Raw genomic sequence first — 23,239 nt, forward strand, 5'->3', positions numbered from 1 at the left:
CAAGAGAGAGAGGAGGGGGCAAGCAGCTCCTTTTATAGTAGGCAGGCCTACTTGGTTGTTGCTGTTGCCAGGTAACTGTGGAGGTGGAGTTTAGACAGAATACTAACAACACCCAAGTGCTGTGCTTCCAATACTAGTGCAAAAGCTATTGTTTTCTATGTTTTGGTCCTTTATTATGGAGGAAACCATGTCAGCTTCCTGCAGCAGCTTTGTTGTTGGATGAACCCGATCTTTGATAATGAAATCCAGAAAAAGAAGCTTTTCCTATCTCCTGAGTCATCAGCATGAACACTACTAGCCCTGTCTGGATTTTGAAGAACATTAAATGGCATGTTCTTCCAGATTATACCTTTCCCTCCACGTTGCAGCATTTGCCTATGATGGGGCAGGTGTGGTAGGCAGGAGGCAAACAAAAGGTCACACATCCAGGAAGTATGAAAGCTTAAAATGTTCTTGGGGACCCTTGCAAGTGTACAAGGGAGTAGGCACTACAGGGATGATATGTGTGGGTGGACAAGAACCAGCCACACTGCAGGAAGACCCTGGAACTGTGGAGCTGCCTCCAAGCTGTGGAGGAAATACCAGGGTTGTCAGTGTGGGCTTTCTGGTGATGCAGAAAGCATCTGCTTCTGAGTTAGCCTTGCTCCTTTAAAGCAATTTCTCCTGTATTTCTGTTAATAACTTTATTAAAATTTTTATTGGGTCACAAAATTGTACTTTGGTCTATCCTGGGTTCCTTTTCTGACACTAGTAGACCTTTGCCTCAGGAAAAATCTGTCACACAGCAAAGGACTTCTTGCTTCTCTGGGTGTGACGGTTTATATATGCTTGGCCCAGGGAGTGGCACTATTAGAAGGTGTGGCCCTATTGGAGTATGTGTGGCCTGGTTGGAGTAGGTGTGTCACTGTGGGTGTGGGCTTTAAGACCCTCATCTCAGCTGCCTGGAAGCCAGTCTTCTCCCAGCAGCCTTTAGATGAAGATGTAGAACTCTCAGCCACTCTTGTAGCATGCCTGCCTGGATGCTGCCATACTTCCACCTTGATGGTAATGGATCTTACCTCTGAACCTGTAAGCCAGCCCCAATTAAATGTTGTCCTTAGAAGAGTTGCCTTGGTCATGGTATCTGTTCACAGCAGTAAAACCCTAACTGAGACACTAGGTTATGAGACTTATTCTCCTGCTGACTGTCACACATCCTGGAATTACCCCCTTGGTATATTAAAGCAAAGTTGCAATTTAAAGCTTAGATGTTTGGTTTGGTCTTCTTAGCAGTCTAAAAATGAGAAGAACAGTTCACATAAAAACCCAGATTTTTGTTTGTGTTCAAGATGTGTAGCAGGGATCTACAGCAGAGCGGCAGCTTCCTTAGTGAAGTGTGGGTCTCCCTGCTTTCATGGATCTGCTGATTTGGTTCATGAGGGCAGAGGGAGATTTGGAAGCCCTGTGAGTTCGTAAATGATCATACTAGGGCTGCTTGTCAGTAGGCAGGTCAACTTTTCTTAGGGTGATTGAAAGCTTATAAAGTTAGGGGGACTGAGGGTAGGGACTTCCAGGATAGGCAAAGGCTGCTGGCCAGGGGACTTAGGGTTCCTGGCATTACCTCATTAGCATGGGGAAGCATTTCAGGAGTCTTAGGTGCTGACTGAACAGGTTTTTTTCAGAAGAAAGGAAATTGATCGAATAAAACAATTGAGGCTATGTGCCATTCCTCAAGACAAGTGTGGGAGCTTAGAAAATCCCAGACAAGATCAGAGAAGGAGAAACTCTGTTAATGAGGGAGTTCCCCATTATTCATGGAGTCCCAGAAGGCTATCTAGTCAGTGGTAGACTTTGACCTTAATTAGCACTTTTTCCACCTCGAAGGTGGGAAGGTTGCCCCCCACAGGCCCAGTGCTCCCTGTTGCATTCATCTGGCCCACTTCACTCATCTTCACCTATTTCTGCCTGGCTCCTGGAGGCATTTGATCTACACAGCACTGAGGAAATGTTTATTAATATTGTTCTAATCCTGTGGTCTAGCAGTTTTGGTCAGGGACTGGTCAGCGTGGCTTGGTCTAGCATATGTAAGTTCTGGATACTTAGCAGATAAAGTAGACTGTATTCTAAAATATGATACTGCTACCTGTCTGCAGAAGGCTCAGGGATTAGGGTTTGTCTAAAACCCCAAAGTCACACCTGCCTATGAATTATGATTCATTCATTCATTCATTCATTCACTCACACATTCACTCAGCTCTTGTGAACTAGGTCTTGGGCATAGGATGGACCCAGTACCCACCACAGGAGACTTGGTACTTAGAAGTCCTGGATGGCCGGGCAGTGGTGGCGGACACCTTTAATCCCAGCACTTGAGAGAAACCCTGTCTCGAAAAACCAAAAAAAGGAAAAAAAAAAAAGAAGTCCTGGATAGTCACATCCTCCTGACAAGTTCTCTTCTGTAGTCTCACAAACACACCTGCTATTCTGTTAATTCATATTCTCTCTCTCTTCTTGTGTCTCTTATTTCTCCTTCTTTCTATTTCTCTTTCTCTCTCCTTACCCTTCTTCCTTTTCCCATTGGCAGGCTTTTATATAGTGTAGACTGGCCTTGCACTTGCTTATATAACTGAGGCTAGACTTGAGCTCTCCTGACCCTTGATGTCACTTCAGCTCTCAAGTGCTCTGCTTACAGATGTGCACTGTGGATCACACCCATCAGCTCCCAAGTGCTGTGGTTACAGATGTGCACTGTGGGTCACATCAGCTCTCAAGTGCTCTGCTTACAGATGTGCACTGTGGATCACACCCATCAGCTCTCAAGTGCTGTGCTTACAGATGTACACTGGGTCACACCCATCAGCTCCCAAGTGCTCTGCTTACAGATGTGCACTGTGGATCACACTCATCATCACAGACAATGTCTATTTTTCTTTAAAAACATTATTTTTATTAATTTTATGTACATGAATGCTTTGCCTGCATGTATGTCTATGCACAGTGTATGTGCAGTGCCTATGGAAGCCAGAAGCATGCTCTGGATCCCCTGGGACTGGAGTTAAAGATGGTTGTGAGGTGCCATGTGGGTGCTGGGAATTGAACCAGGGTCTTCTGGAAGAGTAGCCAGTACTTTTCACCACTGAGCCATCTCTCTAGCTCCGCCCCCCACCTTTTGTATTCATTTTTATGCAGACTTAAAATTGAATAGCTAAGAGGAATTTGAGCTAGGCTGAACTCCTGGGGCACAGAGTAACCTCCCCTCAACCTGTTCTGAGTGAAACTGTACTGTGTAGTTACTCTAAGTTGTCATAGCACAGACTTCTCTGACATAGAAGCTTCGATTGCTTTTATAAGTAAGGTGGTGATGGTGGTGGTGGCCATAGCGGCGGTGGTGGTGGTGATGACAGGTGCCATGTTCTCAGAGCTAGTGGCTTACAGTATATGAACTAAAGACCTATCCTTCAAAAGTTAAATAACTTGCCCAGAGTCACACAAACAATGGTATTTGAACTTGTGCTATCTGACAGGGAGCTCCAGTTCTTTACCACTATGCTGTAGTCAGTGTTCTCATTAATTCATGAAATGATTTAAGAGCGTCCTTTTGCCTAAGATATTTTCCTTTCTGGCTCTTAACAAGGTGTGAAATTCTGCCACCTAAATTTCATGCTTTTATTTCTTGTTAAATGTGAAAATTCTTGGAGAGGCTCTGTATTGTCATCAGCAACACCTTAACACCTTAACCCTTTCTCTGACAGCTAATTAAAGATCAGGCACTACGAGACACAGGCAGGCGACAGTTCCTTTCTAGTGCTGGGATAGTACTCGAGGAAGTACTTGCATGGAATACCACCCAGGCAGGGTTAGAATTGTTGAGAAATCAAAATGAGGTTTATTTAAAGTACTCCACACAGGTGTGGCTCAGAGGAAGACTCTAAGAAGTACACTGTTAGCGTAGGAGTTGGGAAGTGGATGAAGAGTAATGAAGGGCAGTGGGGCGCATGGGCTGGGTTCGCCTCCTGTGTGCCTGTGCTAGTATGGCTCCTCCTACTGTCCCAGAGGCAACTTCCCTGGGTTCATATACACATAAAATAGAAATAAACATTAAACAATAGGGAGACCAGGAAGAAACAGTGAACAACACGTGGTGTTCACGTTCCCAGCCTCCTAAGCTCAGAGTGCTTCATGGACTCCATCTTCCTGTCTTTGATGTCCAAGACATAGGGAGAAGCAAGTTTGGTAAGCAGTTTCCAATTGGGATATGTTCTTACTTTGGCCCAGTTGGAATCCCACATTCCCACTTGTAACTTTTATTCCATGGTTTGGAATGTTTCAGAACATTTATGCCCTAATGATCTCCAGGGAATTTGCCAAACTACTTGGGAATCAATTAGAACTCAGCCACTAGCCTGTTTACTTCAAGCAGTTAAATAGGAAGTAAAAACAGTGCTAACCCTCTCCCTAGTATTTTCTTAACCCCTTCAAGAGAGTATGGAATCTCTGGTGGTACATGTACAAAAATACTATATATACCCAAAAGTATACTGTGTTTGTTTAACCATTTTGCCTCATGTGCTGGTGCTGCGGCTGACCTTGTGAGAGGAATTGCAGGTGTTGAAACGTATCTGAAGATGAGGAGGGGCATCCAGGGAGACCTCAAGCTGCTTCTTTCTTCTTGCCTTCTTGTAGTGGTTGGTCACACACTATTTTCTTTTCTCAGAATAATTTTGCGCTCACCAACCCAGAGAAGAGCATCCACAAGGAATCAGATACAAAGGAAACCAGAAGAGAGGAGGAGCTAGACACCGAGGTCCTAGAGGTGTTTCACTCAACCCAAGAGTGGCAGACTCTTCAACCAGGTACCAGACTTGCGCTGCTCTGTAGAAACACTGAATTAAAACCACAAATGCCCTTTGTTCTTGAAGGTTGGGAGCAGGCATTCTCATGGTGACCATCACAGTGGTAGCTGCAGTGCCATGGGGTTTGGGGACCTCCATTCTCCAGCAGAGCAGTATGTGGTGTATGAGTGCCCTGGAAGGGAGGTCTGTGGTGGGTGGCCATGCTTCCTGAGCAAGTGATAGAAAACTTTGTGAAGCACAGGAGAGGCAGTGGCATGTGCCTTGCTCTGCAAATGCTATTTTGGGCTCTGCTGCTTGGCTCAGTGCTGCTGAAATAGTGTTCATAGGAGAGTCCTGATCACTGGTGTTAGGCCTGAATGTTCTGTTAAAGGAACCTGTGTCAAGAAAAAAAAAGGGGGGGGGGCTGGTCCTTGCCTGATCATAACTGAGGCATCTTCAGAGGGAACAACTTTCTAACCCCTTTATGACTCTGAGTCCAGGATTTCAAGTATTAATGACAATGGCCTGCAGTTGTGAAATGTTTACTATACTCAGGCCCACTGCTAAGTTCCTTGTATACACCATGTTCAATTTTCACAGGAATAGAATTATTACTGTCTTTATCTTCTAGTAGAAATACTGAGGCTCAAAAGGTTAGATGACTTGTTGTGTTATTCACTTGATGTCAAATGTCATGGACCTCAGAGCCTTGATCCGGTATTCCCAACTCCAACTGTCTTTGGCTGGAGCCTGCTTTGCCAACACTGAGCCTTTTTTCAGGTGCAGGCAACTCGTGTTCTGTATTGTGGCATGTATTGTGGATGGCAAGTTCTGGCAGCAGCCATTACATAGCTTCCTCAGGTCCTTGCTGATATTCATCACCATGTCCTTGCAGCCCCCGTTGCTACTGTGCTGCCAGGGATAGCATTGCTGTGCCACCCAGCAATATCACTCCTGCTAGGCTTGCATGTGGGTAGGAGCTGCTGAAGAAGACTGATGAAGCCCCAAAGAAGCCAAGAGAGAGCTCGTGGCTTAAGCAGAGAAAAGTTTAAGAACAGAGGTATAACAGAGGTATTGGATTCAGCAGGCCCAACTATGCCTGTCCTCTCTCAGCTTCCCTGAGAACAGAATTCAGTCTTTGAGGAATAGCTTGGAGAGGCTCTCAGGAGCGGGGAGGTAGAAGATGTGGCTGTGGTCCTCTGGCTTTATGTAGGGTTACTGGTGGTCTTGTAAAGTGGCAAGCATGTGGAGTAGATGGAGGCTGATGTTCTGGGTCCTACTTCTACTTCCGCCCCTTTGTCTAGGTCAGTCCCCTTCAAGCCCTTGGTCTGCACTGCAAGCAGAACAGTGCTCATATTTCAGACCTTGAGCCATGCCCAGCCCTCTGGCAGTGGCACTGCTGCTAGTGGCTCAAGAGCCCCTACATGTATTCTTTGGAAGGAAGAGCCAGAGGTGAAGTGAGGAGCGAGCTCTGAGCAAGCTGGGGTACTAGAGAGAAGCACTCATCTTACATTGGAACTGATGCTCCTTTGACAACACCCTCTAGCTTGTAGTTTCTCAAGAGCTCCTTGTGGACTCTTCTGTACAAAATTCTCTTAAAGCTTCTGCAAAGGCTGTTGCCACTAAAGCATATTGCAGATTCAAAGTCCCCTACCCAGTGTGTCACTTGGCTTAGTCTGGTTTTCAGAGATAAGTTCCCACTTGTACACATCTTTAGTCTACTTGTGGAATTGGACACGACTGAGGGAGCATGAACATGTAACCTTTTTCTGGTAAGATTACCAGAGGAAGGGGACTTAGGATGTGAAGGAAAGACTTCCATGGTTGTCAGATCCTCTACCCTTCTCCTTCAATAGCAGTTTTGATGAGGGAGCAGGGAAGAACACAAACGGAATGTTTAGTAGAGTGTCCCCTGCTTGAGAGCCAGAGGCAGACATGGGAACATGGTGGCCACTGTTTGGGGATGTTGAAGACAAGGGTAGGTTGATGATTGTTGACCCTATCTCAGCCAACCAGTTCTGCCCTTCTGTTGAAAGGACTTTTGGTTTTTGATGTGAAGGTTGTACCTCTGATTTTCTTTTGCCTCAAAGGGAAGATTCCTAGGGTATATGAGATGTTTGGGCTATGGCCTAGGCTTATTGGAAGGCAGATTGCCAGACTGCCTACTGCGGCCTGACACATACGACTTTTAGGTCTTCCCACTGGGCCAGGTGGGAACGGATTCAGCCACATAGCCCTGAGACAGCTACAGGTCTCATCCCTGGAGTCTGCCTGCCACCATTATTACTGTCAGTATCCTCACTGGGAGTTGCTTGTTCCTGGAAGTGATTTTCCTGTCTCTCTTTCTTTGATTTATTTTGGGATCTGCCTCACCTAACAGAACCACAGCAAGCATTTGAGTGTGGATTCAGTGTCAGCTGTTCATAAGCAAGCAGGGAAAGCTGTTTGCTGGCAGGTCCTTTTGGTTCTGGGCAGGGAACTGAGACATTTGTCCTAGAGCTGAGGACTCCTAGACTCCAGAATTTTGTGCTTGTGAGTGTGTGAGTGTGTCAGTGTATGTGTGAGTATATGTGAGTGTGAGTGTGTGAAAGAAACAGTTTCTGGTGACCAGGCTCCATGCTGATCCCCATGAGAATCCCCACCAACAGTCACATATTAGCATAAATTCTGGCATGGTTGAAAGGTACTGGTTTTGAATAATAAAAGTCTCTGTCACTTAGGGAAATTCTATACATTTTAGAAGCACTGTGCTGAGGGGTGCTTGTTATTATGGAACACTGATTACAGCCAGATGCTATAGTTTTATCTTCCCTGAGCATTTTCTGAGATCCCACCTTGTGCCAGAGATAAATAGCTCACATTTACTAAGCATTGACTCTGACAGACACCCTTTGAGGGTAATTGCTATAGCTATCCTAACTTTTACAGACAAAACTCATTTACAGCAAGAAGAGATTATTCAGACAAACAACCAATAAGTAGTACTGTCAAAATTCAGACACCCTTAAGCCCAGCTTAAATACTGTGCCACGACATCTTCCTAAGGAACAAATTGGACATGAACCCTTTGTGCCTCATAGCTTATAGGTTCACAGACAATACAGAAACATCAAAAGGCTCTTGGTATGGTAAGGCCAGGCCTTCTCTTGTGCTGAGGAGTCTATGGGGGAAGTTAGCTGGGGCAGTTTTATGACGCTGGACGTGACTGTGGCTTTCTCTGAGCTGTGGGCGCTCAGGATGCTCAGAATCTCTAACATCTCATCTGAAAATTGGAATGGAAATAAGAACTACACAGAAGTGGTATTGCAAAGTATGAGTGTGTGTGTATGTGTGTGAATGTGTGAGTGTGTGTGTATGTGTTTGTAAAAATGTGAGTATGAGTATGTATGTGTAAGAATGTGAGTGTATGTGAGTATGTGTGTGAATGTGTGTATGTGTTTGTAAGAATGTGAGTGTGTGTATGTGTGTGTGTGTAAGCTGTTTCTCAAAGGACCTGACATACAGGACATATTCAGTATGTTGTTATTAAAAGAAATACATCTTTGCTCCCTTTGGTGACTTGAAGGAGAAGTGGAGGTGAGGAGGACACTGGACAATGGCCACCCGTCCTTCCTGTTTGTCAGTGCTGCCCATCAGCCCCTCTGGGCTCAAGAAAGCACAGCCACTCTCAACCTGAAGCTTCTTATTGACCCAATTTGACTTCAAAGAAGCTGTGAGAATCCTTGAACTATTGGTGCTAGAGCCCAGTCGATGGGGGCATGCAGGAAGCCTGTACAAGAACACGTTCATGTGAGGGGTGGAAAAGAGAAAAAAATCTAAATCATCAACTGATGAGAGCAATCCAAGAATTACAGAGTACCCGCCATCTGGTCAAATCATTTCAGATCTGCACGAGCAATAAGAGGGGATTGAATTTTAAAATCCTCATTATAGTAGACCAACTACTCTGGTTTCAAGTATTTAAGAGAGGAGTCTGATTTCCTGCAGGCTCTGGACATCTGTCTGAAGGAGCACCTGACCCTAGTCAGGGTGACAAGGCTGTTTCTCTGGAGCTTTTGATCCTTTGCAGCTTCAGAGGGGCTGTGTAGCTTGTTATTTCTGTGACACCACTTACGTGTCCAAGAAATCAGTTCAATTCTAAAACTATTTACTAAGGATTAGTATCAGATCCCACAAGTTAAAGGCTCAGTGTCCCCTATCACTGCCCCCATTTCAGATGTCACTTCCAAATCTTGGGCTACCTGTACCCACTCACTACCCAAGATTCTCACACCCTCCTCTTAGGTTTGGTAATTTTGATAATTAACTCAGAACTCAGAACACACTACTTAGGTTTATCTTTTTGGTGTCATAATGCAACTGAGGAGCAGCTAAGGGAAAGAGGGACAAACATGGAGGTCAGCCTTCCGACTCCCATGTCCACAGTGAGTCCACCACCCTACAATTAAATGGAATCAGGAATTGCCCTGATGTTCAGGACTCTTAATGGAAGTTTCATTACATAGGCATGATTGATGCCAAGCACTGGCCGTAAGTGATCAACTTCTAGTCCCCCTGCACTCCCCAGAGATAGAGGATGGGTCTTAAAATCCCAGCCCTCTAATCATGAAGTAGTCTTTCTGCCAGGCTCCATGCTGGTCCCCGTGAGAACCCCCACCAACAGTCACATATTAGCATAAATTCTGGCATGGTTGAAAGGTACTGGTTTCGAATAATAAGTCTCTGTCTCTTGGGGAAATTCTATACATTTTAGAAGCACTGTGCTGAGGGGTTCAGGGCAAAGAAAGACCATTTGTTTTTATGCATACCACAGGATGTAATTGAGGTGAGACTAAGGTTCAAAACTTCTAGTATTTCTGTAACCGGAGGGGCAAAAGACCATCCTCTCCTAGGATCATCTTTACAGGTTACCATATTCTTCAGGATGCCTCCAAAAGTTTCACCTTTCCTGTTAATTTGTCCCATACCGGGACTGTGTATACACCCAGGGCACGGGACATTCATGGGTGGGAGCTTAGCAGAAGCCTAAAGGCAGTCCATACCTAAATATTTATGGCTTATCAGAGTGCAGATCTGGGACTTCTTGATTGCCACCAGGAGGTAATGGCACACTCACACAGGGTCTCACTATGTAGCCCTGGCTGGTCTACAGCTTGCTATGTGGAACAGGCTGGCCTCTAACTCACAGAAATCTACCTGCCTCTGCCTCACAAGTGCTAGAATTAATATTTGGCTCTGCTTTCTTTTTGCCTCGAGTTGCTACACCTAGGAACCTTTTAAGAAGAGATACTCAGAATCAATCTTTGGTTCATTCACATGTATAGTGCCTTCCTTTTGTAACTTAGGGCCTTTCAAGTCTTCTAGGGATTCCCTGAAAATAGAATTTGTTCGTCTTCTAGCTACATTTCTGTTTTTCTTCCTCTAATACTGTCACCTCCCCAGCCTTTGTTAAGCATTGTTTACTCTAAGCACCTGCTTTACTCCTTGGTAATGCGAGTTTGTCAGATGGGGCAAGGAGAATGACCACTGACCCAAATCATCATGGCCAAATCAACTAAAGCAAGCTTTTTAAATTTTGTGCATATGGGCCATCTCTCCCTAAAGGCAGAAATCAGGAGATCAGCACTAGACGGAGGAAGATAAGGGTTTTCATAATTCAGGAGTTAGGGGGTTTCCATATGAGGGATTTGGCAGGCAAATAGGTAGGGTTACAGAAACAGAACCTAAGTATAACAAGTTGATCATAACAACCTCCTGAAACAAAGATAAGGTGGTCATAACAACATGCTCGTTACAAGGTGGTCATAGTAACCTTTTGAAACAAAGACACAGTTGCCATTTCCTGACAGACAGTACAGAACCATTTGTAGTTAAGATTACAGGTGGGGCATAACCAATCCTTGAGAAACAGGGATGAACCTGGTTTGTCTTTACTATAAGATGGCTTTCAGGCCCAAGATGGAGGCAGACTGGTTCAGCATTACATCTTGTCTTATGTGTCCCTGTCAAATCTTTGATAAGGTCTTAGCATTCTTTATCTAGGAGGAGAAGCAAACTTTGTAATGTGTTAAATGATGCATGGCCCGATCATATATATCTGTTTGGTTATATCAGAAAGAATAAAAATTTTAAGGCCATATAATCTTGGTATGCCAACAGGTACTATAGGTAGCCATTTTGTCTCTTTTGCCAGGGAACTTTCTTTTGGTCTAATATTTTAGCTTTTTGTTGAGGATAAGGGACAATCTTTTCTCTTCTGTGACTACTTCCTGTTAAAATTAGGATTCGGTTGTCAGGGCCCAGGAAGACTGGGATGTTAGTGAAAGGCTGAGAGAGGATTAGGGCAGTGACTATCCATCAGTACCATCTGGTTTTCTGACACAGCTGAAGAGACAGTCACATTGACTGGACTGGTTTACATCAGTTTTCAGCAAGTCAAGGATTTTCCTGTTTTGTAGAACCTGGACTGGAGTGTTGTAGATCACCTTTGGAGCAGTTTGCAATCTGCAGCTGATTTTTGGATGGTGTCTACCAGCTGAGTGGAACTCTGCAGAGGCAGATAGAGAGCAGGGATAGAAGTTTAAAAACTTAACGGAAACTTCTATTTGGAGGTTTCACCTCAGGAATAAGCGATAGGCAGGGAAGGTTAGGCTGTTGATTGACAGGAGTACTTATCTGGGGTCCGTTTGACCTGCGAGAAGTAGATCTAAGTCTTAATGACTTTCTTGATTCCCTGGAGCTTATATTACCATTGTTTGTAAGCTGTACTGAAATCCATATTGTAGGAAAAGCAGCTAACAGCTATCTGTAAAACAGCTGGAATAAACTTGTGCCTTTAAGTTGTAGCAAAAGCTATGGCTTTGGGTCAAAAAGCATGAACTTTTTCTTTTTATCTGTTTAGAGGGCTGAGTATATGGATTGGACAGAGGTGTTTTTAGCATGATGAGAAGCATCTTTAACTCTATATTTAGAAAACAACTAGAGGAAATTTAAAATCTTGAGCTTGTTACTCGTCATAGTAGTCAGTGCTTTACTAGCCTATCAGACCTTCATTGATTAATGCTAAAACTTTGAACTTTTGAAATCTTAGTATAACAATTGCATAGAGGGTGAAAGAAATCTGAACTATCTCTCATTTTAAAATCATTTTTATATCTTTATAATTCGTATTTACCTATCTTAAATTATTTTCTTAGACCCTCATAACTTATTTAGGCTTTTATATCTTAAGATATTTATAACTTATTTTTAGACTTATAATTTATATAAATTTTAATTTTGTATCCAATTAGTTTTTCTTTTCTTTTTCTTTCTTTCTTTCTTTTTTTTTTTCTTCGAGACAGGGTAGCCCTGGCTGTCCTGGAACTCACTCTGTAGACCAGGCTGACCTCGAACTCAGAAATCCGCCTGCCTCTGCCTCCCAAGTGCTGGGATTAAAGGCGTGTGCCACCACTGCCCGGCCCAATTAGTTTTTATTAGATACATTTAAGCTGTTGATTATTGAGAGCAGTCTTTGGAGAGCAAGTTTCTTTAGATAAAAGAATAGTAAAAGTTTGTTGAAACCTGTTTTTCGAGTTTATCTTTTGGTATGCAGTAAACAGTGTCTGCCTTTCTCACCAGAAGACCTAGGAGCTCTGGAAAAGTGATAGAGCTACGGTTAGCCTTTAATCCCATCTGAAATTGGAGAAGGATGAATTACAGCAGGAAGTGTAATCCAGATGGCCTCTGTACTAATTAAAGTGACAGACATACCAGCTATCTGGACAGTTACCCTAGGCTCCCATGGTGATCTCCATTGGGGGCAGAGATTGTGGGTCCTTGGCTGTCACAAAGGACAGCATTACATCTTCAGCTGCTGTGCAGGACAGCATTGGTCTTTGGCTGCCAGAGCCAAAAGTCTGAGAGACTTTCAGGAAAGAAGAACTTGGAAAAACTGATCCTCTTTGGTGAGGGAGAATAGAGCAGTCAACCTAACAGAGTCTACAGTGTGAGCAGGCCCTGGGAGCTGGCATGTCATGTGACAGGTTTGCCCAGTGGTTAGTGTTACTGCAATTGAGGTCTGTGCCCCATCGTCTTCCTTGGAGACCTTAGGGTCACCAATAGGAACTTGTGTTTCTGTCTATCATAGAAACAAATATCACCCTGGCTGTCCTGGAATTTAATTTGTAGACCAGCGTGGCCTTGAACTCAGAAATCCACCTGCCTCTGTCTCCCAAATGCTAGAATTAAAGGTATGCACAACCACTACCACCTGACGATTTTACAGATTTTAACCATACCTAATAAACTTATAAATCTCAAGGTACAGAAAATTCATACAATAGTCTTGAAAATATAAGAACCTTGAGATAAGGTTTATATCTTAGCAAAAATTTTAGGCAGTTAGATGAAACTAATAGTCTAATTGATTTTATTTTTAGCTGTTCTGCCTTGTTTTGTTTTTTCTACCACAGTCAGGTGGCTTGCCTGACATGGGACAGAAACTTTACACCTCTAGAGCCAGTTTTTTTTTTCATACAGAAGAACAACATAAAATAATATTTCAACATTATCAATACACCAAAAGACATTTGAGTTCCTGATAAACTGATTTCAATGACCAGAAAGCTCAGAGGTAAGGAATTCTGAACCCCGGTTATCAAAGTAGCCATGGCATGTGTGGTGGCAGCGGATTTGGGCCAGGGAGGTGGGAGCACACAAAGCTGCTCTGGTTTGTCAGGACTCTTGAGGAAGACAGGATGCCAGGCTCCTTGAGGCTGACAAATGACTCTACAGTAGGAAAGAAGGGTGGCAAGCAGACATATATGAAGGTCCCAGAAGACTCTCTGAGGACATTTTAGATTTCTTCATTTTGGAGAGATCTCATTTCTCTTGTAGGTAAGTTTCTTCTCTGGCCTTTCTGGATAGCTATCCTACCCCTCAGCAACCAGATAGAGCCCCACCCCAAACTGAACAGGCCAAGGCCCCAGACAACAAGACTTGCTACCTCCATTGCAGTTACTGCCAAGCCTGAGGGCACTCTGTACTGTTGGCTGAGCTCTGCAGTGCCACCAGAACATGTCTGCCCAGGATTTGGCTTTATTACCTAGATAGGACAGGCTGGGGTCCAGAGTGCAATCTGTGGGCTGGAGTGTGATAGACAGCAGCTGCTGGCCAGCCTCTTTTTAACAAGTATTTGTATGCTTAATGCTCATGTGATGGCCCTTCTCCTCCCCTCCTCTGCTTTCATTCACCTGTTCTCCCCAAGGTTTAATCAAGAGTACTTATCAGTGTGGCACAGCCTCAGCTTTCAAAGGTCAACTCCCAGAGTGGGCAAGATGAAAACTTTACACTGAGCAGGGACTACCAAGAACTAGCTGTCAATACCAGAGTCAGCCTTCATGCCAAGGACTTTGCTTCAGTTCAGAGAATCTGTGTAGCTCCAACTGCCCTTCTTTCTCTGGAGTGGGCCTCACCATTCTGGTTGAGATTGCTTGAACCATCTCCAAGGTGATTATGCAGGGCTTAGAATAGCTCTTAAGGGCTGGCCTGGAGCTAGAATGGGAGACCCTTTTCTAGACCTTTATGCATGCTTTGTTTTTACAAAACACATGTAGGAATTCTGTGGAAGGCGTAGCATACATAGGCTTGCCTGTATGAGCTTATGCTGTAGAGAGGACTGACCCCTAGACAGGGATGCGGCTCTGTGATAACAGTTCTTGAAGGAAAGACTTCCCAAAGGCAGAGTCATCGATGCTTCTTGAAGAGAGACTGGTATGTGTTGGAAAAGATTTAATACAGATGGATTTAAAATTCAGGCTGGACAGGGCAGTGGTGGCAACACCTTTAATCCCCAGCACTCAGGAGACAGAGGCTGGTAGGCTGGAGAGCTATAGGCCTCCTGTGGGCTAGCTCTGACTGTCCCTTTTCTGAAGACAGGAGGTATCCATGGGATACTGTGAGAACCTTGACAGCGGCTTGTCAGAGTGGCATCTGTACCCTGCTAGTCACTGTTTTTCCAGTAAGTCTAGAAAGAGTGGCAATGGAGCAGGACAAGTCTGTGCAGTGGCTTCTGTGAGCCTACTATTGCTCGTACTGTAGCTGGGTTGATTGTGCTTCTGCGCATGCCAAGGCTTTCATTGTTGTTGCCCATAAACTCACATCTGCCGATATTCTTTTTATTTGCCATACTATGTTATTTTGGGCAAACCAAAAGTTGAACTTTATTTAATATTTTTAAATTCCCAGAAAAAGTATGTTTATATTTTGTGTAATGGTGTTGTTTAGAAGACGGGAACTATTTCTTTGGATTAAAAATTTTTCAAATTTGATTATCTGTGGCTGTAATTAGTTTACTGGGGCAGATGTGAGTGTTTATGGAATAGTAATAGGGTATATTTGTATCAGTCAGCCCCACCCCAGGAGCATGGAAAGAAAGAAGTCTCCTGGGCCTAGCAACAGCCTCCATGTTTCCAGAACATCTTCGTTCGCCTTCCCTAGTTTCTTGTCTCCTACTTTTGCCAACTCTGCTATAGACAGAGGAGCAGAGGTTGTTTCCACAGCTGAAAGTTAAGATACAGGAATTTTAGTCTAGCAATTGGGTAGAGAAGAAAACTTTCTTTTGCTTTTTTTTTTTTTTCTTGATTTTCCCCCTTATGTTAAGTTCTGTTGTATACGTTGTTTGCTGTCAGCTACATATAGTGAGCTGGACCGCAAAGCCAGCCTGGATGGTATGAGACTCTGTCTCAAAACAGCAACCAGATAAACAAGCACAACAAACAAAGGCCAGTGGAGAGGTAACCTAAGACAGTCTCTGCTGGGGACCATGCAAAGACAAAGCACTGTGACATTTGGAGGCTGTGGATGTGAAGGGGAGCAGGTAGCCATGAAGCTCTTCAAGCTGGCTGTCTTCCTTTGTTTTCTAGATTAGATGACCCCAAACACAATAGGCTAGGTGGCTCTCTCTGCAGGGTGATTAGAGTTATTTGGCTTCAAATCTAGGAGGTTCCCCACCTATTTTAAAACTTTATCTGACTGTGATTAAGCCAGTCAGTTAGTGTTTTGGTTTCATAGTTACTGGACAAAATGATCCTTTCTTTCTTCATTTTTTGTTTGTGTGCATATGGTGTGTGTGGAGGCCAGAGGTGTCCTTAGTTGCTACCTTCTTTATTTGTGTGTGTGTATGTGCATGCGAGTGGGTGGTGTGTATGTGGAGGCCAGAGGATGTCAGGTGTCCTGCTCTACCACTCTCCACCTTATTCCCTTGAGACCTGGTCTCTTAGTGAACCTGGAGTTAGACTGCTAGCCGGCAAACCCCAGCAGGGTTCTTGTGTGTGCCTCCTATGGTTCTGGGGTTAAAGGCTTACACATGATCATGTCCAGAAGTGTCAACCATTTGAGCTCAGGTCCTCATGTTTGTGTAACAAATACTCTTACCTTCAGCTCCTCTACTTGAGCTTTTGAGAGAGGGTCTCTCATAAACATGGAGTTCACTAATGGGTAGGCTGTCAGTGAGCCCTAGGAATCTGCTTGTCTTTGCTACTCTAGCACTGGGATTATAGACATCATCATTCATTATTTTTTTATGAGGGGTCAGGGGGTCTGAACTCAGGTCTCATTCTTGTGCAGCAAGAACTTTATCAAGTGAGCCATCTCCCCAGCCCCCTCTGGTTTTCATGCTCTCAGCTTGTCTTCTTTTCCCCCCTCATAGCCTGCCGTTGTTGTCTCCTTCCCTGCCTTGCTGTAATGGCCTCTACCTGCAGCTGAGTGGCAGGTGGTAGGGATGGATAGATGGGATGTATGTGGCTGAGGGAATATTTTCTCAATTCTGTTAGCATCAAAGAAATGACTTCCAAGCCAGTCCTTCCAGCCATGCATTTCACTGATCAGTCAAAATGAGAGGAAAAACACATTAGCAATGCCAGAGAGGGGATTTGGGGAAAATCAAGTCTGTGGAACTGAGTGATCTAAAGTCATAGCATTAAAAACAAATCTTGAAGTGTAGCTGGAGAATTTCCTAGTCTGTCTCCTGTGGCCAGGTCCCTTGATGTATATCTGCTTTGCTGCATGAATGGTATGCGCTCAGCCTGAACCTTAGGCTGAAGAGGGGACACTAGCCTGGGTTGCCTATCATTAGATATTCTGGGTATGACACAGGGAATCAACAATCCCAGGGGGTTATTTTTCTCTTGAAGCAGAGCTATGTTTAATTATATGTGTATGAGTATGTGCCTGACTGTATGTGTGTGCAGCATGTGCATACAGAGTGCCTGGGGAGGCTAGAAATGGTATTGGATCTCCTGATACAAGGTCAAGAGGTTATGTGCTGCCCAGTGTGGATACTGAAACTGGAGCTAGAGTTCCCTGCCAGAGCCTGAGGGCCTTTTAAGTGTGTTTCAGTTTTAAACCCTGTCACTCTCTGGTTCTACACATTTGCAAAGTCTTATAAAATATGAGTTCTCTTGAATTAAGTGTACCTTCATGATCATTATATTTCTCCTGCCTTGTGGCAGTCCAGAGTGACTTCCCTGGAGAATAGCCTCTTTGTCCTAGACTAGCAATCCCCTTCTTATTAAGGAAAAGAAACCTTCTGGTTGTGAAGACTAGAACCAAAATGAAGTTTGTCTCCTTTGGGAAAGAAAAACAAACCTAACAATGCCCCCCATTTCAGTTCTTCTAGCTCGTTAGAGAAGGTGTGAGCAGAGAGCAGAGCCTGGGCTCTTTGGCACTTGGTGGCTGCCTAGGTTCATGCTTTGACCTGAGTCTTTTATAGCGGAGTCTTTTGTAGCCTTGGGCAAGTTTCTTAATTTACCAAGATTTAATCAAATATATAATGAAATATTTTCTCATTAAAAAAGAGTTTGGTGGTGGAGGATGGGAGATTGCTCAGCAGTTAAGTGCACTCCTGATCTTGCAGAAAACCCAAGTTCAGTTCCCAGCATCCACATCAGGTAGCTCAGAACCTCCTGCAACTCCATTTTAAGGGTACCCTACACCCTCTTTTTGCTTCTGTAGGCACCTGTATGTGTGTGGAACACATAATCTCATGGAGGACCCCACACACATACACAGAAAAATAAATATACTTTTAATAGAAAAATGTCTATCTATAAAATACAGTTAAAAATCAACTTAACATTTATTGAGAAAATAATATGAACATGGTATTATAATAGATACTTAATATTTTCAAAATAAATATTAACTTCTCTTGTTTTTATTGTATTAAAATTGGGTAGATATCAGACAAATCAAAATTGAGACAAGGTCTGAAGGGGTAGCTCAATGGTACAGCACTTGGTTGGTTCAGCACTCTATAGTAACAGATTCCAAAATGGAGTAGGGTATAATCTGAAAACAGCTGACCAGTACGTAGGTCAAGAATATCAAGTGTGAGGAAGGTGTAGTGGCATCCACCTTTAATTCCAGCACTCAGGAGGCGGAGGCAGGCAGTTTGAGGTCAGCCAGGTCTATACACTGAGTTCCAGGATGGGGAGGGGGGTTAGGGAAGATGGGAGGGGAAGGGGGACTATGAGGTGTGTAAATGTGTGTGTGTGTGTGTGTGGGAGAGGTGTGTAAGAAGAGATGGCCCAGCGTTAGGAAACTTGCTGAGCAATCATGAGGACTCGAGTTCAGATCCCATCACCCGCATGACAAGCCAGGGACCCCACAGATAGATGTCTGTAACTCCAGTTCTGAGGGATCCAGTACCCTCTTCTGATAAATATACGTGTATAGACATGTCCACCTGCACACATGGAGAGGCATACATTCACGCAGACACATACACATGCGAGTAAATATTAATCTTACAAAGTGGCTGACACTGAGAGCTGTCACAGCTGAAGGATGCTAAGAAGACAAGAAAATCAAACACAGTGTTGTATCTTAGATTACATTCTGGGACAGAAAAAAGTGGATGGTTGGTGAAATCCAAATAAAGAATATAGCTTCCTACTGCTTTATCAGTGCTAATTTCTTAGTTTTTGTAATTGATTTATAGTTATGTAAGATATTACTATGAGGGGAATCAGGTGAAGGATATGTGATAACTCTGTACTTTCCCCCCCCTACTTTTCTGGACATCTGAAATTACTTCAGAATAAAAAGGTAAAGTACAGAAAGGACATGTCTAGGAGACCTATTTGGTAAAGAAGGAATTGACCACAACATGGCCCTGTCCCTAGTATAGCAAATGACGTCTGACTCCATCTCATTCACTATGGCAGAGTGAGGGCTTTTAGTAAAGGGCCATTACCAGCCTCTTTTGTGCCTGTGCATCTCCAGTATCCTTAGGAGATGGCTATTCTAGGCAGGTGATTGGTCAGATATCAATGCAGACATGTACCTCAGTCTGATCTGGTTTGAGTGTCGAACATCAGCTGGTGAGGAGGGCACTCATTTAGTATTAGAACTCTGAAGATCTGAGTGATCAGGGCACTTGTCTCAGTTCCTTGGTATAATTGAAATTCTGCCTGTTTTATCCCTCTATTTGAGCACCCAGTAACTATGGCAATATGTTTGCAGATTGCAGTTCCTACCCCCACACTCACTGTTTGATCATCCAGAAGAAAGATAAGTTCAAACCCAGCTTTGCAATAATTTATCATTTTCTTTCCTGTTGTAAGTGCCTTGCTCTTGCACAAAGAAGGTGTTTTGTTGCTTTTCTTGAGTGCAGAAACTACATTTGCTCTTCTTAAGACTGACGTGGCCATCTCTGTCACACTAATAGCAGGGTGTGTAGAAGAACGCCATTATTATCATTGGGAGAATGTGAGTCTTTTATCTTTTATTTTTCTTTGAAGTTAGCTGTCATGGGGGTATAGAATATATATTTCTGTTCTAGCTTGTAACTCCCTTACAAGTATTTACCAACAGCAGCTCATATTTTCTAAGTTAAAAAAAATCAATGCTAAAAATTGTTCTTTGTATTTTAACTGAGTAGCTGAGGTGTTCTGCTTTCTGCTATTGATTTTCAGATTTTATTGCCAGACCCTTGGGATGCATGTGGATTACTCAATACTATGACAAATGACTGGGCTTTGAATTATGTATTGTATTATGGTGGAGTTCATAAACTCTATTTCTGTATTGGTTATTTTAGGCATAAGACTACTGAGCTGTTATTTCTCTTTTCATTCCATGTGACTAAAAGGAAAATAAAGGTGGATACTGGTGAGAGAGAAATGTCTAGCTCAAGATGCACTTTCCTTCCTCCTCATACTGAATTCAGAACTTTAAGATGGACAGGATTGGGGTAGGGACTGGGGGAGTTGGAAATGCCTGCAGTAGAAGAGAGAATCCACTAAAAATAAGCCCTTTTGTTGTGTCTTTGTTCAAGCTAGAGCCCACTGGAGGAAGACTGACAAACCTGTCTCCTGGGCTTCTGAGGCCAGAGCCCTGAGATGGTTTTCTTTGCTATTGCCTCTCCCTCCACCCACAGACACTTGTGCTGATGGATATGCAAACCCTTTACAGACAGTTTGGCACTGCTTGGCTTGCAGAGATCATCTGTCTCTTTTGAATGAGCAACTTTATGTTTGCAGCTCCTTTTCCCAGCACAGAGAAAAATTGCTTCTGCTGCCTCCTGCCTTCTGATGAAAATGTTTACTTTCCCCAGGGAGAGGCACTGTTCTTTGGTGTTAATGTCTACTAGCACTCCCTGTTCCTTGTGGGTGCGGAGCCTGAGCTCAAGGGTGGACAGGAAGAGGTGGCCGTTGGAGCATGCACAATCGCCACTGGGCAGCCATCTGCTAATGCTGCAACTTCTAGCCTGCCTCAGAGCAGGCTGTCGGGAGGGAGAGGCCATACTCCAGGGCCTGCATGCATTATGCACAACCCATTCCCTAAATGAGCTTCTTAAGTGTATGTAACTCCTGTCTACCCTGTTTTGGTATGACCTGCCTCAGGGCACCGTTCAGAATCTCCCCTAATTATACTTCTGGTGCTGAACATTTAGAGTTTCTGGTAATAGCTGATTTTGGGAGGGTGAGGTAGGGAGGGGAGTATATTTCTAAAATTGCAGTGAGGGATTGATTTATAGTTATGGGAAGATTTGCTTCTTAGAGGGAAATTATCACGTTGCAATGATACAGTCTCACAGCAGTGGTATTTTTCCTCCATCCAAAGCCACAGCTGCCCTACCCCCACCTAGACAGTTCCTTTCAGAATGGATTCCCTGCCTTTTGTATAGGCTCCTCTAACAGAATATAACGTGTTCTTCCCATTGCAGACCACCACTTTGTTCTTATCTCCTAGCCTTCTCTTCCTGAAATGGAGGAACCTTTCAAATGTTGTTTAGTAAAAGGAAACTCAGAACATGACTCAGTCCTCACCCACACGGCGGTGATGGCTGCCATGCAAGCATGCTGTGTATGAAGAACAAGTCCTACCTTTCATCTCCATGTTGTGCTCTTTATTGCATATGCCTCTTGGATGGAGTCTGGGGGATCCAGCTTTTTGTTTCCTTTACTCGACTCTCAAGCAGGTTCTCTTCAGTCAGGGTTGATTTCTTTTTTTTTTTTTTTTTGGTTTTTCGAGACAGGGTTTCTCTGTATAGCCCTGGCTGTCCTGGAACTCACTCTGTAGACCAGGCTGGCCTCAAACTCAGAAATCCGCCTGCCTCTGCCTCCCAAGTGCTGGGATTAAAGGCGTGCGCCACCAACGCCCGGCCAGGGTTGATTTCCAGTAGTAAGACAGTTTCCTATATCTTCCGGACATCATTGGTGGACGTACTTTAACAGCTGAAGTCTGGAGGGTTTGCATCCTTGTCACATGTTGTGGTAAGTGCAGTGACCCACTTGGGAACCTGTTCAAACAAAATGTGACAGTCTTACCATCAGCCACTCCCAGGGCCTGATTTCCAGTGTCCTTGTTCTTCTCTCAGGTTGACATGGTAAGGTCTTGAGGCCTTGTGTTGGGTGTGTGATGTTGCTGATACTGGTTTTTCCTTGTATGTGAGTTCCTTTGCTGTAGGACCAGGTGTGGGATTTTTCAGCCGAGCCACTGGCAAGCTCCTGTTCAAACCAAATGTATGTGGTTGGGTCAGCACAGTGAACATACCAAACTGAGTTTTTCTCCTTTACACTGGCTTCTGTAGAATTTCTTCCCATTTCTGGCCTCAGGTTCTGGAGCCTTGCTAGCCCTGCAGTAAGTCTCATTTGGTAATGACAGTATTTGTTGTGGGGATGCAGTTATTGAATGTCCTTTGAAATTAACTTTCCAGATATTCATAAGTGCTCATGGGAGACTCTTCCCTTCCCTGATAAATACCTATGCTCCCTCCTATATGAATTACTGTTCTTCATTCTAAATATGGTTGGCAGTGACTTGGGGGATGGGTGTGGGAATTTGCTTTCCTCTGCACCAGGAGTGAAGTATGTTTGATTTCATTTTCACACTCTGCCTCTGAGTGGAACACAGTCCTCTGTGTCCATATTTAGTACTGCTGTGTTGCTGGACTCTCCTAGCAAAAATCAGGCTAATGTCTCCAATGACAACATTAGGCAGCAAAATGAGGTTCTAAATTGTAGGTACTATATACCAAGGCTCTCTCCAAGGCATTGCCTTGTTCTGGTTTTTATTATTCAGATTCATTCTCTCAATGATTCTCTGCAGACTGACTGGCACACTGGTTCATTGTAGTGCATTATACTAGCTGAAAGGCAAGATCACCTTTTAAGAAGGAGAAAGAAAAAGGCAAAAGATGAATGCTGTGGTGCACAGAGTTAGCATTAATCTAGTCTAAGCTTCTAGTGGATTGTTGTGATGTCTAGGAGACAGAACAGAAGGGCCCAATCCTAGACTGTGGGCAGAGAGGTGTTGAGTGGGGCAACAGCATTGCACCATTGATGCTTGCCATCTGTGTGTCGCACCTTCTTCCTATCTTTGTGTATTTGCCGCTAGGGTATATGATTAGCTGAGTGCAGCGCATCAGCAGTCAAAGCCACAGGTCTGAGGAGCTTGCCCATCAGAAGCTATAGTCTTGGAGATTCACAAGTTGCTTTTGTCTTAGCTCTTAGGGGAGTGTGGGGATGGCGGAGGGGTAAGGAGGGAACGGTGTGAGGGGGCTGTGGTGGGGCCGAGTCTTAAGGATTCTCAAATTTTATATGTGAAGTAGGAGCCTCTTGGCAGTTGGATACCTAGAGAGTTGAAAACTTGGCTCTTATATGTTTGTTTCTTAAAATGAATCTCTTCCACCCCCAGTGAGGAAAAAGTAGTAAGCATTCAAAGCAGAAAACTTAGAAAACAGAAAAACACAAAGAGAAACTTAACAAAACAACAGCGAAGTTGCCCAAGTTCTACTGTACAGCTGTAAAATGAACACTCTCTCACTGTTGCTCCAGTGTGTTACCAAAGTGCTTCCATCCTGAGCTTACTGTTGTAAAGCTGCTGCCTTCCTTTCATGGATGAAGAGCAGTACAAAGATATGAGGCTGCCAGAGGATCATT

At 43.9% G+C, this 23,239-nt stretch overlaps 1 protein-coding gene across 1 annotated transcript in view; it reads left to right on the top strand.

Annotated features, from left to right (window-relative positions):
• The window catches only part of Sil1 (SIL1 nucleotide exchange factor), a 229,223-nt gene that overhangs the window by 72,699 nt on the left and 133,285 nt on the right, over positions 1–23,239 (top strand). Inside the window, exon 3 of the mRNA XM_028762720.1 lies at positions 4,694–4,832. Within this exon, the coding sequence (XP_028618553.1) occupies positions 4,694–4,832 (139 nt within the window). The remainder of the gene's footprint in view (positions 1–4,693; positions 4,833–23,239) is intronic.

Source organism: Grammomys surdaster, unplaced genomic scaffold, assembly GCF_004785775.1.
Source record: "Grammomys surdaster isolate TR1022 unplaced genomic scaffold, NIH_TR_1.0 135, whole genome shotgun sequence".
Taxonomy (NCBI): Eukaryota; Metazoa; Chordata; class Mammalia; order Rodentia; family Muridae; genus Grammomys; species Grammomys surdaster.